This window comes from Pongo abelii, chromosome 23 (genome assembly GCF_028885655.2).
Source record: "Pongo abelii isolate AG06213 chromosome 23, NHGRI_mPonAbe1-v2.0_pri, whole genome shotgun sequence".
NCBI classification, from domain to species: Eukaryota; Metazoa; Chordata; class Mammalia; order Primates; family Hominidae; genus Pongo; species Pongo abelii.
The window spans coordinates 35,670,690-35,685,828 of record NC_085929.1 but is presented as its reverse complement, the minus strand read 5'-3'; the positions used below and the strand labels follow the sequence as shown (position 1 = coordinate 35,685,828).

The window sequence follows — 15,139 nt, the reverse complement described above, 5'->3', positions numbered from 1 at the left end:
TCCTGCTTGGGACCTAAGTTTCTCAGTCTTTTTTTTTTTTTTGAGATGCAGTCTCGCTCTGTCGCCCAGGCTAGAGTACAGTGGTGCGATCTCGGCTCACTGCAACCTCTGCCTCTCGGGTTCAAGTGATTCTCCGCCTCAGCCTCCCGAGTAGCTGGAATTACGGGCACCCGCCACCACACCCAGCTAATTTTTAGTAGAGATGGGGTTTCGCCATGTTGCCCAGGCTGGTCTCGAACTCCTGACCTCAGGTGATCCGTATGCCTCGGCCTCCCGTAGGATTACAGGTGTGAGCCACCATGACCGGCCTCTCAGTCTTTAAAATAGATGCGAGGTTGGACATGATGTGGAGGCCTCCATGCACTGATGTGCTCACTGGGCTGCGAGATGGGGCAGCTGGGCAGGTGAACAGAGCTCAGCCCCTCGGGTAGCCAATCCCTTCCTTTCTTCAGGGCCAGCCACAGGCTCCAGTTTCATAGAGAGAGATTTTTCTCAGCCTCACTCCCAGGAGCCAGACGCAAGGAGGGGTACCACCCACTGGTGTCTAACCACCTCCTGTACTACCCCAACCTGCCTTCTAGGACCTTCTCAATCTAGGCCCTGCCAGACTGTCGCTTCTAGACTCCTTCTGGTCCCTTGGCCTTCGCTCATGCTGTTTCTCTGCCTGTTCACTCTCCCCAGATCCTTGCCCTTCAAGTCTTCACTTAGATACCACCTCCTCCAGGAAGACCTCCCTGACCCCCCTCCAACCTCCTCTGGGCCAGGCCAGAGGCACTTCTATATCCCCATGGCTGCCTGTACTCCCTTCCCTGCAGTGTAGCTCACCTTGGGTTTCTCTACCAGTGTCAGGGTTCTTCTGAGCCCCCCAGCACCCTATACTCCTCAAGGGCAGGACTATGTCTGTCTTATCTTGTGGAGCCTGTCCCAACAAGGTGCCTGGCACAGAGCAGGTGCTCATTCACTCGAGTGACCAGAGCCTTCTCTCTGCCAGGCACCATTTGCTGGCTGGCTGGCTGGATGAAGAACGAGTGTCCGCTGGCCTGGGCCAAGCATCGGAAGGCACCTTCTGCATGCCCAGGCCTTTTCCAGGCCCTTCCTGGAAGAGGCTGCCCCTGCCTGCCCGCCCTGCCATTACCTGGCCAGATGATGGCTTCCAGGAGGGTGACCCGTCTGGCCAGGAGCTCCAGCTGAGCCTGCTGCTGCAGGAAGCTCTGTAAGCTAGGAGCCTGATGGGAGATGGAGAAGAGCAGACGGTGCGAGTCTGGCCTCCGAGGGCTGGGCTGGGGAGCCAAGCAGGGAGGGTGGGAGGGCACTGCCAGCTGGCGTCAGGGCAGGAGCCTGGGAGTGAGTCTCAGTGCTGAGACCTCAGTCTCCCCTCCTATGGTGGGGACAGGGCTGGCCTGGCTCCTCAAATAACCACATGGGTGGAGAGTTTCTGGGTGAATGAATGCCTGGGGTGAGGGCCTGGCTCTCTTAGTCCCCTAAAGGGACCAACAGAACAGGTTAGGAGGACCAAAGGGAAAACTGCAAAGGGGACATCTGGGGCCAGGAGGATCTGCCTTGTGAGAGCCTCTGGGGGCTTATGGGAGAGGAAGGTCAGAACTAGTAGGTGGTGTATTACCCAGAGTCCCCTGGGGCCTGAGCCTAGCTCTGTCACCCACAGTCCCCTGCCCTTCTGGAGTCTTGCTCCATGACCTATTGTCTTGCGGGCCTGACTCTGTTACCCATGATTTCTCTAGAGCTGAAGGCTGACTAGAGTCTGGATCCATTACCTATAATCCTCCTGTTGCCCTGAGCTGTGATTGGATTCCCCATGATTCCTTACACTGCAGGAGTCTGGCTCTGTTACCCACAATCCCACTGCTGGAGTGGAGTTTGGTTCCATTGCCCATAATTTCTTCCAAACTTGAAATCTTTCATCTCTGGTTCCCTGCAGGCCTAGAAACCACACTACCCATAATGCTTAGAGGCCCAGGTCTGACCACAGCAGCAGGGCCCGGGTTTCTGGGGCACCCCTGTACCCGTGGAGGAGGGAACCAGTCATTGAGGGAAGGGTGGTTGTGGCCTCTCAGGTCCATGCTTGCCTGGGGCAGGCACCTTCTCCAGCCTCATGACTGGGCTCAGGCCAGTTCCACCCCAGGAGGGCTTGGGGAAGGCTGGCAGGCAGGGGCTGGGCCGTCTGTCCGTCTGTCTGTCTCTACTCACCATAGAGCCCAATCATTGTTTCCAAGATTAAAACCCTCTCAGCTAAAATCTTCAAAGCCTCGCGTAGTTGGTGCAACCCCTCCCCCTGTGGAGGAAAGAGACAGATGCAGCCGTGAAGGGGGTAGGGGAGGGGACCCTGCAAAGCCCGTCGGTGGCCCATGCCCCACCCGGGACATGCACCTGCAGCCCCACAGTACCTGCCACAGCCCAGGGTCCATGGACAGCCAGAACAAGACCAGGTGAGGACAGAAGGGGGACAAGGCAGGCGGAAGGAAGCAACCCCTGCAGGACCTCCCAGAAGGTCCCGTTGGATCCCAGCTGGCTGCTCTCTGACAAGGCCACAAATCCTGCTGCGCTGAAGGCAGGGGGAGCCAATCTTCAGGGGCAGAACGGCAGTCCCAGAAGCTGCTGGGAGGCTTCCTGTCCTCTAATGTCTGTCGCCCAGCACCAGTTGCTCTCCCAACACCTGCATGACTATATCTCTTGGCCACCTATATGCTTATTTACTTCACATTCTTTTTGCTTTAAATCACCACATTAGCCTCACCCTAATTACTCCGATCAGTGAGCTCAGGCTACTTACCAGTATTTCCACTCATGCCCAAATGAATATATAGATGTTCCTTGACTTTCAATGGGATTTCATCCAGATAAACCCAGTGTAAGTTGAAAATAGCACAAGTCAAAAGTACATTTTTTTTTGAGAAGAAGTTTTGCTCTTGTTGCCCAGGTTGGAGTGCAATGGCGCGATCTCAGCTCACTGCAACCTCCACCTCCCAGGTTCAAGCGATTCTCCTGCCTCAGCCTCCCAAGTAGCTGGGATTACAGGCGTGCACCACTACACCCAGCTAACTTTGTATTTTTAGTAGAGACAGGGTTTCTCCATGTTGGTCAGGCTGGTCTGGAACTCCTGACCTCAGGTGATCTGCCCGCCTCGGTCTCCCAAAGTGCTTGGATTACAGGCGTAAGCCACCGTGCCCAGCCAAATACATTTCTTTTTTTTAAGAGACAAGGGTCTTGCTATGTTGCCCAGGCTGGCCTCGATCTCCTGGCCTCAAGTGATCCTCCTATCTCAGCCTTCCAAAGTGTTGGAATTACAGGCGTGAGCCACCATCCCTGGCCAAAAAAGTGCATTTTTGACATACAATATTTTCAACTTATGATGGGTTTATTTGGAAGTAAGTTGAGGAATGTACCGAAAGCCTATATTGCTTTCGCACAATTGTAAAGTTGAAAAATTGTAATTTGAACCATCGTAAGTTGGGGACCATCAGTATGTCAATAAAATTAGACACGGTTTGAGTTACATTGCTTCTGGAGAACTTGTGCTTAAAATGCTGAGAAACCTGAGGCTCAGGCCTCTGCCCCTTCCCCAGCTCTTTGCGCTTTGGGCTCCCTGCCTGGAAAACAGTGCTCACCTCTCCCAGGGCTTAGACTATGCCAGGTCCACAATCTGGCACATCCTGATGCGTCACCCTCAGCCCAGCCCTCTCCTCTTAGCAGTATGGATCTGCTTCTCCCTGTCTCTGGCTCCCGGACCCCAGGGATGTGGCACTGGGCTCACAAAGCCCCTCCTCCAAGGCCACCAGCTCTGGGGCTCCCCACTCCCCAAGTGGTACCAGCTGCTACCCAGGGCTCATGCCAGTGACCTCATCTCTTTCTCCCCATCTGCATCCTTTCCTTCCCCAGCATATGGTCCATAGTCTTGACAACACTCCATACTCCCTCACTCCTTCCTCTTTCCTAGTCCAGACCAAAGCTATTTCCAGAATGTAGATCTCTCAATTCCAATAGCGCACCAGGATGACAAATAGAACTATCCCAGCTCTGACAACATCTGGAAATCTCTCTTGGTGCCCTTTACTCAGTACAGATAAGTGAAGGGATGGACAATATGCATAATTGTATAATTACAAGCCAACCCTTTAAGGTTGTTGCTTCCCACAAAACCATCTAAACAACTAAGAGGTCTCTCAATATGTCCATCATGAGCGAGCCTGCTCGCTGGGGCTGACCCTTGTGATCCAGCTGTCCTGTCCTCATCACATGGATTGGGTGACCCTCAGGCCGCTGAATGGCCATTTCAGCCTGGGGGTCCCAGGGTGACCGCGAGCTGCATGCCAAAGTAATCCCCCTTCGAGTATTACAGGAGCGGGATCTAAAAATGAATGACCTTCGCTGGGCACAGTGGCTTACACCTCTAATCTCAGTGCTTTGGGAGGCCAAAGTGGGAGGATCACCTGAGGCTAGGAGTTTGAGACCAGCCTGGGCAACATAGCAAGACCCCATATCTACAAAAAATTAAAAAATTAGAGTGGGCACAGTAGCTGTCTTGTAATCCCAGCACCTAATGACACTTTGGGAGGCCAACGTGGGCAGATCACTTGAGGTCAGGAGTGCAAGAGCAGCCTGGTCAACATGGTGAAACCCCATCTCCACTAAAAATACAAAAATTAGCCAAGCGTGGTGGTGTGCACCTATAGTCCTAGCTACTTGGGAGGCTGAGGCAGGATAATCACTTGAACCCAGGAGGCAGAGGTTGCAGTGAGCTGAGATCACACCACTGTACTCCAGCCTGGGTGACGGAGGGAGACCCCATCTCAAAAAAAAGGAAAAAAAATTATCTGGGTGTGGTGGCACACATGTGTAGTTCTAGCTACTGTGGAGGCTGAGGTGGGAGGTTCACTTGAGCACAAGAGTTTGAGGCTACAGTGAGCTATGATTGTGCCACTGCACTCCACGATGGGTGACAGAGCAAGACCGTGTCTCAGAAAAAGGGGGGCTGGCATGGTGGCTCACACCTGTAATCCAGCACTTTAAGTGGCCAAGGTGGGAGGATCACTTGAGCCCAGCCAGGGCAACATAGTGAGACCCCCGTCTCTAAAAAAAAAAAAAAAAAAAAAAAAAATGGCCAGATGCAGTGGCTCACGTCTGTAATCCCAGCACTCTGGGAGGCTGAGGTGGGTGGACTGCTTGAGCTCAGGAGTTCCAAACCAGCCTAGCCAACATGACGAAATCCCATCTCTACTAAAAATATAAAAATTAGCCAGGCATGGTGGTGCACGCCTGTAGTCCTCGCTACTTGGGAGGCTGAGGTGGGAGGATTGATGCCCAGGAGGCTGAGGCTGCACTGGGCTGAGATTGTACCACTGCACTCCAGCCAGGGCGACAGAGACCCTGTCTCAAAAAAAGAAAAAATTAAAAAATTAGCCAGGCGTGGTGGTGTGTACCTATAATTCCAGTACTTTGGGAGGCTGAGGTGGGAGGGTGGCTTGGGCCCCTAAGGTCGAGGCTGCAGTGAGTCATGATCGTGCCATAGCACTCCAGCCTGGGCAACACAGCAAGACCCTATCTCAAAAAATAAAAAAAAAAAGATGATCTTAAAAAATTCCAGGCTGAGCGCAGTGGCTCACGCCTGTAATCCCAGCACTTTGGGAGGCCTAAGCGGATGCATCACCTGAGGTCAGGAGTTTGAGACCAGCCTGGCCAACATGGAAAAACCCTGTCTCTACTACTAAAAAAAAAAAAAAAAAAAAAAAAAAAATTAGCCGGGTGTGGTGGTGCATGCCTGTAATCCCAGCCACTCTGGAGGCTGAGGCGGGAGAATCGCTTGATCCCGGGAGGCAGAGGTTGCAGTGAGCCGAGATCACGCCATTGCACTCCAGCCTGGGCAACAGAGCAAGACTCTGTCTCAAATTAAAAAAAGGAAAAAAAAAAAAGATAAAAAAAATTCCACTAAGCCATTCCTGGCATGGACAATGGGACAAGCTGACATCATGAGCTTCCTAACGAGGTACAATAAAAGGCACCACAGGTGCCCCTGCCAAGAGTATTTAGCCTGCATCTCATCATGAAGAAACAATCAGACAAATTTAAATTGTGGGACATTCACACAAAGACAAAGTCAAGAGAAGAAGAAAAAGGCAGGAGGCCTGTTCTAAGTTAAAAGAGACAAGAAATGTGACAACCAAACGCAGTGTGTGAGAACCTTGATTATATTTTGGACTTGATTGATTGATTGAATGAGACAAGGTCTTGCTCTGTTGCCCAGGCTGGAGTGCAGTGGTGTGATCATGGCTCACTGTAGCCTTGACTTTCAGGACTCAAATGATCCTCCCATCTCAGCCTCTCAAGTAGCTGGGACTACAGGTGTGCACCACCACACCCAGCTAATTGAAAAAAAATTTTTTTTTTTTTTTGTAGAGACAGGTGTCTCCCTATGTTGCCCAAGCTGGTCTCAAACTCTTGGGCTCAAAAGAGCCTCCCACCTTGGCTTCCCAAAGTGCTGGGATTATAGGCATGAGCCACCTTGCCCAGCCAGATCTTGGACTTTGGAAAAAAAAGAGCTTTAAAAGGCATTTTGGGGGCCAGGCGTGGTGGCTCACACCTGTAATCCCAGCACTTTGGGAGGCTGAGGCGGGCAGATCAACTGAGATCAGGAGTTTGAGATCAGCCTGGCCAACGTGGTGAAACATCGTCTCTACTCAAAATACAAAAATTAGCCAGGCGTGGTGGCAGGCACCTGCAATCCCAGCTACATGGGAGGCTGAGACAGAAGAATCGCTTGAACCCAGGAGACAGAGGTTGCAGTGAGCAGAGATTGCGCCATTGCACTCCAGCCTGGGCAACAAGAGTGAAACTCCATCTCAAAAATACATAAATAAATAAATAAATAAATAAATAATAAATAAAGGTATTTTGGGGGTCAGGCACAGTGGCTCACGCCTGTAATCCCAGCACTTTGGGAGGCTGAGATGGCCAGATCACCTGAGGTCAGAAGTTTGAGATCAGCCTGGCCAACATGGTGAAACCCTGTCTTTACTAAAAATACAAAAATTAGCCAGGCATGGTGGCGTGCGTGCATGACTGTAATCCCAGCTACTCAAACATTGGAGGCAGGAGAATGGCTTGAACCTGGAAGGCGGAGGTTGTAGTGAGCTGAGATCACGCCACTGCACTCCAGCCTGGGTGACAGAGACTCCGTCCTGGTGCTCCAGTCTGGGTGACAGAGACTCCATCTCAAAAAAAAAAGGAAAAAAAAAAAAAGAAAAGCCATCTGGGGACAACTGGTAGAATTTACAGATAAGTCACATATTTAATGGCATCATTTTGCTAAATAAATGTTAGCTTTCTTAAGTATGACGATGGTATTGTGGTTATGTGGGAGAATGTCCATATTCATTCACGGTGCACACTGCAATGTTAGGGGAAATGTGGCTGGGTTTTGCAGCTTACTTTTTTTTTTAATTTTTAAATTATTATTATTATTATTATTATTATTATTATTATACTTTAGGTTTTATGGTACATGTGCGCAATGTGCAGGTAAGTTACATATGTATACATGTGCCATGCTGGTGCGCTGCACCCACTAACTCATCATCTAGCATTAGGTATATCTCCCAATGCGATCCCTCCCCCCTCCCTGCAGCTTACTTTTAAATGAATTTGAAAAAAAGATCTATAAATATATAAGAGAGAATGACAGAACAATTGTGGCTCAATACAGTCATACGTCACGTAATGATGTTTCAGTCAACGATGGATTGCATATCTCCACGGTGGTCTCATAAGATTATAATGGAGCCAAAAAATTCCCATTGCCTAGTATTTACTATATTTTACTTATTTACTTATTTATTTTTGAGACAGAGTCTTGCTCTGTCGCCCAGGCTGGAGTGCAGTGGCGTGATCTCGTCTTACTGCAGCCTCGACTTCCCCGGCTCAAGCGATCTTCCCACCTTAGCCTCCCAAGTACCTGGGACCACAGGCACGTGCCATCATACCCAGCTAATTTTTTTATTTGTACAGACAAGGTCTTGCTATGCTGCCTAGGTTAGTCTGGAACTCCTGGGCTCAAGTGATCCTCCTGCCTTGGCCTCCCAAAGTGCTGGGATTATAGATGTGAGCCACTGCACCTGGTCATATACTATACTTTCAATTGTTATTTTAGAGTGTACTTCTACTTATTTAAAAAACAGTTGAACTGTAAAACAGCCTCAGGCAGGTTCTTCAGGAGGTATTCCAGAAGAAGGCATTGTTATCACAGGAGATGACAGCTCCATGCATGTTACTGCCCAGAAGACCTTCCAGTGGGACAAGACGTGGACATGGAGACAGTGATATTGATGATCCTGACCCTGTGTAGGCCTAGGCTAATGTATGTGTTTGCATCTTAGTTTTTAGCAAAAACATTTAAAAAGTGAAAAAAAAAAAAAAAAAGGGGCCAGGCACAGTGGCTCACACCTGGAATCCTAGCACTTTGGGAGACCGAAGAAGGCGGATCACTTGCAGTCAGGAGTTTGAGACCAGCCTGGCCAGCCAACATGGTGAAACCCCGTCTCTACTAAAAATACAAAAAAATTAGCTGGGCATCGTGGTGTTCACCTGTAGTCCCAGCTACTTGGGAGGCTGAGGCAATGAGAATTGCTTGAACCCAGGAGGCGGAGGTTGCAGTGAGCCGAGATCAAGCCACTGTACTCCACTATACTTTTCTTGAGACATAGCAAGACTCTGTCTCAAAAAAAAAAACAAAAAAGTAAAAAAAATAATAATCTCACCAGCACGGTGGCTCACGCCTGTAATTCCAGCACTTTGGGAGGCTGAGGTGGGCGGATCACTTGAGGTCAGGAGTTTGAGACCAGCCTGGCCAACATGGTGAAACCCCGTCTCTACTAAAAACACAAAAAATTAGCTGGGCGTGGTGGCTCATGCTTGTAATTCCAGCTACCCAGGAGGCTGAGGCAAGAGAATCGCTTGAACCTGGAGATGGAGGTTGCAGTGAGCCGAAATCACACCACTGCACTCCAGCCTGGGCGACAGAGCAAGATTTTGTCCTAAAAAAACAAACAAAAAAACCCTCCAAAAACCTTTTATGGTGTATTTTTACTGTACCTTTTCTATGTTTAGATAAACAAATACTTACTATTGTGTTGCAGTTGCCTGCAATATTTAGCATAGTAACATGCTGTTTAGGTTTGTAGCCTGGGAGCAATTGGCTACATCATACAACTGAGGTGTGTTGTAGGTTATTCCATCTAGGTTTGTGTATGTACATTGTATGATGCTCATGCCACAACAAAATCACCTGATGGCATATTTTCCAGGACATATCCCCATCATTAAGTGACACATGGCTGTACCAATAATTGGTCCATCTACAGGAAGGGCAGAATGACATTCATTGTACCAACTTTTCTGTATATCAAAATGCAAAATGGCTGGGTGCAGTGGTTCACACCTGTAATCCTAGCACTTTGGGAGGCTGAGGCGGGTGGGTCATGTGAGGCCCAGAGTTCAAGACCAGCCTGGCCAACATGGCACAACCCCATCTCTATTAAAAAAACCCCATCTCTACAAAAATTAGCCAGGCATGGCCACAGAGTCCCAGCTACTCAGGTGGCTGAGGCACAAGAATTGCTTGAACCCAGGAGGCAGAGGTTGCAGTGAGCTGAGATTGAGCTGTTGCACTCCAGCCTGGGCGATAGAGACTCTGTCTCAATAAAAAAGGAAAAAAATAAACATAAACAAAGAAAAATATTGGGGAGGCCAGGTGCAGTGGCTCACACTTGTAATCCCAACACCTTGGGAGGCTGAGGTAGGAGGATCACTTGAGGCCAGGAGTTTGAGACCAGCCTGGGAAACATTGTGAGATCTTGTCTGTATTTTTTAAAACATAAAATTAAAAAGAAAAATCTGGGGAAAAGTGTTTTTAAAATCCACTGTTTGGAACTCCCTCAGACCAGGCGGCCTGATGTTTGCACTGATGACAACCCAGTCTCCTTCAGCCTGGCCTGCCCTCTGCACTCTGGATCTAAGTGTCTGGGCCTGCTGGACACCCCTACTTGGCTGTAACACAGACTCCTCCCATTGGTCCACAGACAAAACTCAGCCTGCTTGCTTCTCCTGGTTCTCTTTTGCTATTTTAAGTCTCCCTTGACTCCTCACTGCCTTTTGCAGCCAGACCAGCACACAAGTGTCTTTTTGCTCCATCGACGGCTGTCTGTCCTCACTGGCTCCCACCCACTGCCCAGCTCAGTCTCTCACCAGGATGACCACAACAGCCCCCTATCTACTGTCTTTCTGCTTCTCCCATCCATTCGCCATGGCAATCACAGGGATTTTTTGCAAATAAAAAAACCTGACCACATCACTCTCCTGCTTCTAGAGCCTTCAATGCCTCCCCACTGCCCTAGAACAAAGTCCAAATTCCTGAACATGGCCTCCTACATCCTGAAGGACTCTTTAGCCTCTGTTCCACTCTCTACCTGTCACAATGCCACTCCAAGTATTTGCAGATCCTCAAATATCCGAGGCTCCCTCTTGCCACAGGGCCTTTGCACCTGTTGTACCCTCGCCTCTGCCTGGACACCCCGTGCCTGGTTAATGCACCTTTCAGGCTTCACCTGGCTCCTCCGGGAGGATGCTAAAGTGTAAAGTGTTTATAAAGTTGATAGTCCTGTAGCTGCTGATTATAGGTCTTTTTTCCCCCACCTCACTGTAACCACCCTGAGGGTGGGGACTGTGTCTGAATTGCATCTGTGTCCACAGTGCCCAGCCCCAGGTCTGGTGCCTATGGAGGAGATGCTTGCGGAATGGTAGCTGGTTCTCTGGCCCTAAAAGCTTATAAGTCAGGGCTCCAATTCCCGCTCTGCCAAGGATTCTCTCTGCAGAGTCGGGCTTCAGTTTCCCTGTCTGAATAAGGGGTGAGAGCTTTGATCCAGGTGGGCGGGCCCAGCGCAGTCACTCCAGTTCCTGCAGTGCACCATCATGACCACCAGGTGTCACTGCTGGGCCACAGCCAGAACACGTCTGCAAGCTGCACTAAGGGAGTTGGTTGGTGAAGTGTACGTAGGAGCCCTCGGAGACCTTGCCAGCACTGAACCTCATTCCCACCTGTCCCCAACAGAGCTATTCCCCCAGCCCCCAAAGCCTCATGCAGCCCCCAGCCCAGCGGGTCCCCTCCCAGGCAAGCAGCAAGCAGGGGCAGAAGTGCAGGTAGAAGAGGGGCAGGAAGGTGGGTGGGCAGGGGCCCTGCTACCTCTTGCGGGGAGCCCACAGGTGGTTCTGGGCTCAAGGACTGGTCTAGGATGGCCAGGGCATCCTGCCGGGGGTTCTTATGAAGGGACAGGACTGCCTAATCTCTCCCACCCCTCCTGGGCTGGGTAGTAAATGTGTTCCCAGACCAAGGGCCTCTGGGAGAGGCCAGCAAGTAGCGTAGGGGAGGCAGAAAGCCAGGCTTGCATGGGTCTATCTGATCCCAGCTCAGCTCATGTCCATACTGGCAGTATTCAGAGACTCTGGAGCTACAGAGGATGGGCATGGGGTAGGAGGAGATTCAGGGCAGCAGGGGCCAGGAGAGGCTAACTGGAGAGGTAGCAGGGCACCAGAAGTCATGGGCAGACACAGGGGAAGACTCGTGCAGGGTAGGGGGCTCCCACGGCTGTATCTATCACCGACCCCACAATCAAGAACTGAGAGGGCAAGGCAGGCACTGGGTGCCACCCATATCCTCACTAACTTGTGACTGCCAGGAAGTAGGGTGTCCCAGCCAGACTGCATGTGGAGGGGGAGTCACAATCCCACCCCCCAAAAAGAGCTTCCTAGTTGTCTCTCTCTCCTGAAGGAGTGTCTGCCTCCATTCTGTCCATTTTCCAGATGTCTCCCCTGTCAATGATGGTTTCCAGATCCCCGTGTTGTGGGGCTTTTGGGTATGGTATGTTTTAGGGTCCTTATCTTTCCCCCACTTCTCTTGGGTGAGTAGATTTCTAGGTCCTAACCCGAAAATCCCTCCCCTGCAATGATCTTCAATGATTGTGAAGGTTTCTATTTTCTTTTCTTTTCTTTTTTTTTGAGACAGAGTCTCGTTCTGTCGCCCAGGCTGGAGTGCAGTGGCGCGATCTCTGCTCACTGCAACCTCTGCCTCCTGGGTTCAAGCGATTCCCCTGCCTCAGCCTCCTGAATAGCTAGGACTACAGGTGCGTACCACCACGTCCAGCTAATTTTTGTATTTTTAGCCCAAAACTTTAAGGCTAATTTTGTATTTTTGTATTTTTTTTGTATTTTAGAGATAGGGGTTTTGCCACGTTGGCCAGGCTGGTCTCAAACTCCTGACCTCAAATTATTCACCCGCCTCGGCCTCCAAGAATGCTGGATTACAGGTAGGAGCCACGGCATCCCGGACGATTGTGAAGGTTTCTAGGACCCCACATTAATCATGAGATTTTGGGGTATGTGGTTTCTCGTTCCCCCTTCTTGTCCCCTTCTCATTTACTCTGTCTCCTCTATATGTGAGAGTTTCTAGGCTTCCCTTCTCAACCATCATGGGTCTCCTATGTATGTGATGGTGTCTAGGACCTTGTGTAAACTATAGGTCCTTTAAGTATAGAGGAGTCTAGGTCACCTGGCCTCATTAACCACATCAAACGTGTACATAGCAGTTTCGAGGCGTCTCCTCACAGGCTCCATGAATTTCCGATGTGTATGGTGGTATCTAGTTCCCCGCCCTTTTTACCACGTGGCTCCTATGCACCTCATCATTTCTAGGCCCATTTCCTAGGTCCTCTATCCCATTCTCCCGTGTAGATACTGTCTTCATTCTTCCCTTTGTTCTGCAGACAAGGGAGCAAGCTAAGCCATTGCTGGGAGGGGGCTATGGAGGCAGGGGATGCAGTCTGGCCTGGGTCAGCCCAAACCACCCAGGAGGAACACGCAGAGCCACCCTGGCCTGGAAAGGCTGCAGAGGGAAGGTGGAGACAGGCACAGAGACTGAGACAGAAGGCATGGGGTCTGCTGATAGGGCTGGCCCTGCCCGGTTGGGAGCAACAAGATGGGGAAGGAGTTGGGGCTGAGAATTGCCAAGGCTCCTGCCTGGGAGACCAGGCTGTAGTGGGGATGTGGATGGGATGCCCCCACTCCCAGGGCCTCCTGGGGAGGGAATACTCTCTTGAGCACGTAGGGCTGAGAAGGCAGGGAGAGGCCAGTGCCAGGCCAGAGCTTACCCAGTGGCTCTTCTCACCAGGGTCTCCCTTAGGGCCAGGTTCCCCCTGCAAGGAGAGACAGAGATAGCAGCAGTGAGGAAGGGAAGGAGACAGAAACGGAGGGGAAAAAAAGAGGGAGGAAAAAGATGGGGGAGAGGGAGAGAAACTTAAGAGTAACAGAAAGTAGCTTGCATTGGATACAGAGCAAAAACCAACTGATTGAAGGCAACGGAAAGTAATAAAAAGCAGACAGAAACTGGAGAATATTCAACCCTTAAAAGAAGGGAATGGCATTGGGTAAAATCCATATATTTACAGCTTTTCCTCACAGGGTGCACCCCAGCCCCATCAGCCTGGCAAAACAGAGCTCAAGCAGAAAGTTTCAGTTTTATTGGCCTGAGGAGTCAGAGGTTGAGGTTGCCAGAGAAGCAAGAAATTGATGAGAAATACTGGGAAGCAGGGAGCTACAAGTGGGGGAACTAAATCTGCATAAATGTTCCTTTCTGACGCTTGGATGGTCCCTGGATTGCCCAATCACAGGGCAATACTCCAAGGAGCCCAGAGGGGGAGAACCAACAGATTGGTAGAACTGACTGAAGATGTCAAAAATTGCCCACCATATAGGAGACAGAGTTTAGAGTTCCAGTCCAACCAAGTTAGAGGTGCTTGTGAACACCTAAAGCTTTCTAATGAAACTCTAGAACAGTCATGACTTAGGAAGAAAGACCCTATCTCAGGATTAAGGGATTTTTCCTAGGACTAAGAGCAAAACCAGAGATTCTCTCTAATAAAACCTACAACTAAGCCTCTGAAAGAGCAAGATGACCCATCAGTAATTTAACTGTTCTAGAATAAAACTCAATACTCTTCAGGAGATAACAGAATTTAGAGTCTTTTCAACATATTATCTACTTTGTCCAGTGTGCAATAAAAAATTATTAGATGTGAAGACACAGGAAAATGTGACCTATATTCAAGAGAAAAATCAGTCAATAGAAATAGATCCACAGCCGACCTAGTTAGAATTAGCAAAGGAGTTTAAAATATCTATGATTAATATGTTAAAGAATCTACTGAAATTGATATCATGAGTGACAAGATGGAGAATTTTAGGAGAGATATATAAATTATAAAAAAGAATCAAATGGAAATCCTGGAAGTGAAAATGATAATACCAGAAATAGAAAATTATCAGATGAAATTAACATAAGATTGGACACAACAGAAGAAGTAATCAATCAACTCAAACATAGGTCAATGGAATAATTTAAACTAAAGTGCAGAGAGAGCCTGTAATCCTAGCACTTTGGGAGGCCAAGGTGGGAGGACAGCTTGAGGCCAGGAGTTTGGGGCCAACCTGAGCAACCCCATTTCTACTAAAAATGAAAAAACAAAAACCAAACAAAAAAACAAGCCAGGTATGGTGGTGTGCACCTGTAGTCCCAGCTACTCAGGAGGCTGAGGTGGGAGGATTGCTTGAGCCTAGGAGCTCAAGACTTCAGTGAGCTGTGATCACGCCATTGCACTCCAGCCTGGGTGACAGAGCAAGACCCTATCTCAAAAAAGTAAAATAAATAAATATAAAGCACAGAGAGACAAAGATTGTTTAAAAAACTAACAGAACTTCAGTGACTCCTGGGAGAAAATCAATGGAGTTCCAGAAGGACATACTGGAGAGCAGAAACAGAAAAAAATGTTTGAGGAAATGTTGATCTTTTTTTTTTTTTCAAATTTGATTTAAAAACAAAGCAAAACAGACTTCTGGGTTCCAACCTGGCATGTAAAGAGGTTAAAAGTTGTTGGCCGGGTGCGGTAGCTCAAGCCTGTAATCCCAGCACTTTGGGAGGCCAAGGCAGGTGGATCATCTGAGGTCAGGAGTTCGAGACCAGCCTGACCAACATGGTGAAACCCCGTCTCTACTAAAAATACAAAAATTAGCTGAGCATGGTGGCAGG

At 49.4% G+C, this 15,139-nt stretch overlaps 1 protein-coding gene across 6 annotated transcripts in view; it reads right to left on the bottom strand.

Annotated features, from left to right (window-relative positions):
* Positions 1–15,139, bottom strand: part of EMID1 (EMI domain containing 1) — a 54,803-nt gene that overhangs the window by 3,299 nt on the left and 36,365 nt on the right. For 2 of the 6 annotated variants that reach the window (XM_054543287.2, XM_054543289.2), the window contains exons 14-15: positions 13,206–13,250; positions 1,136–1,226 (exon numbers count right to left, since the gene is read on the bottom strand). In XM_054543287.2, coding sequence (XP_054399262.2) covers positions 1,136–1,226; positions 13,206–13,250 — 136 coding nt within the window. Of the gene's footprint in view, positions 1–1,135; positions 1,227–2,205; positions 2,291–13,205; positions 13,251–15,139 lie in introns of those variants that run through there. The other 4 variants (XM_054543288.2, XM_063722831.1, XM_054543291.2 and 1 more) reach the window with 3 other exon arrangements.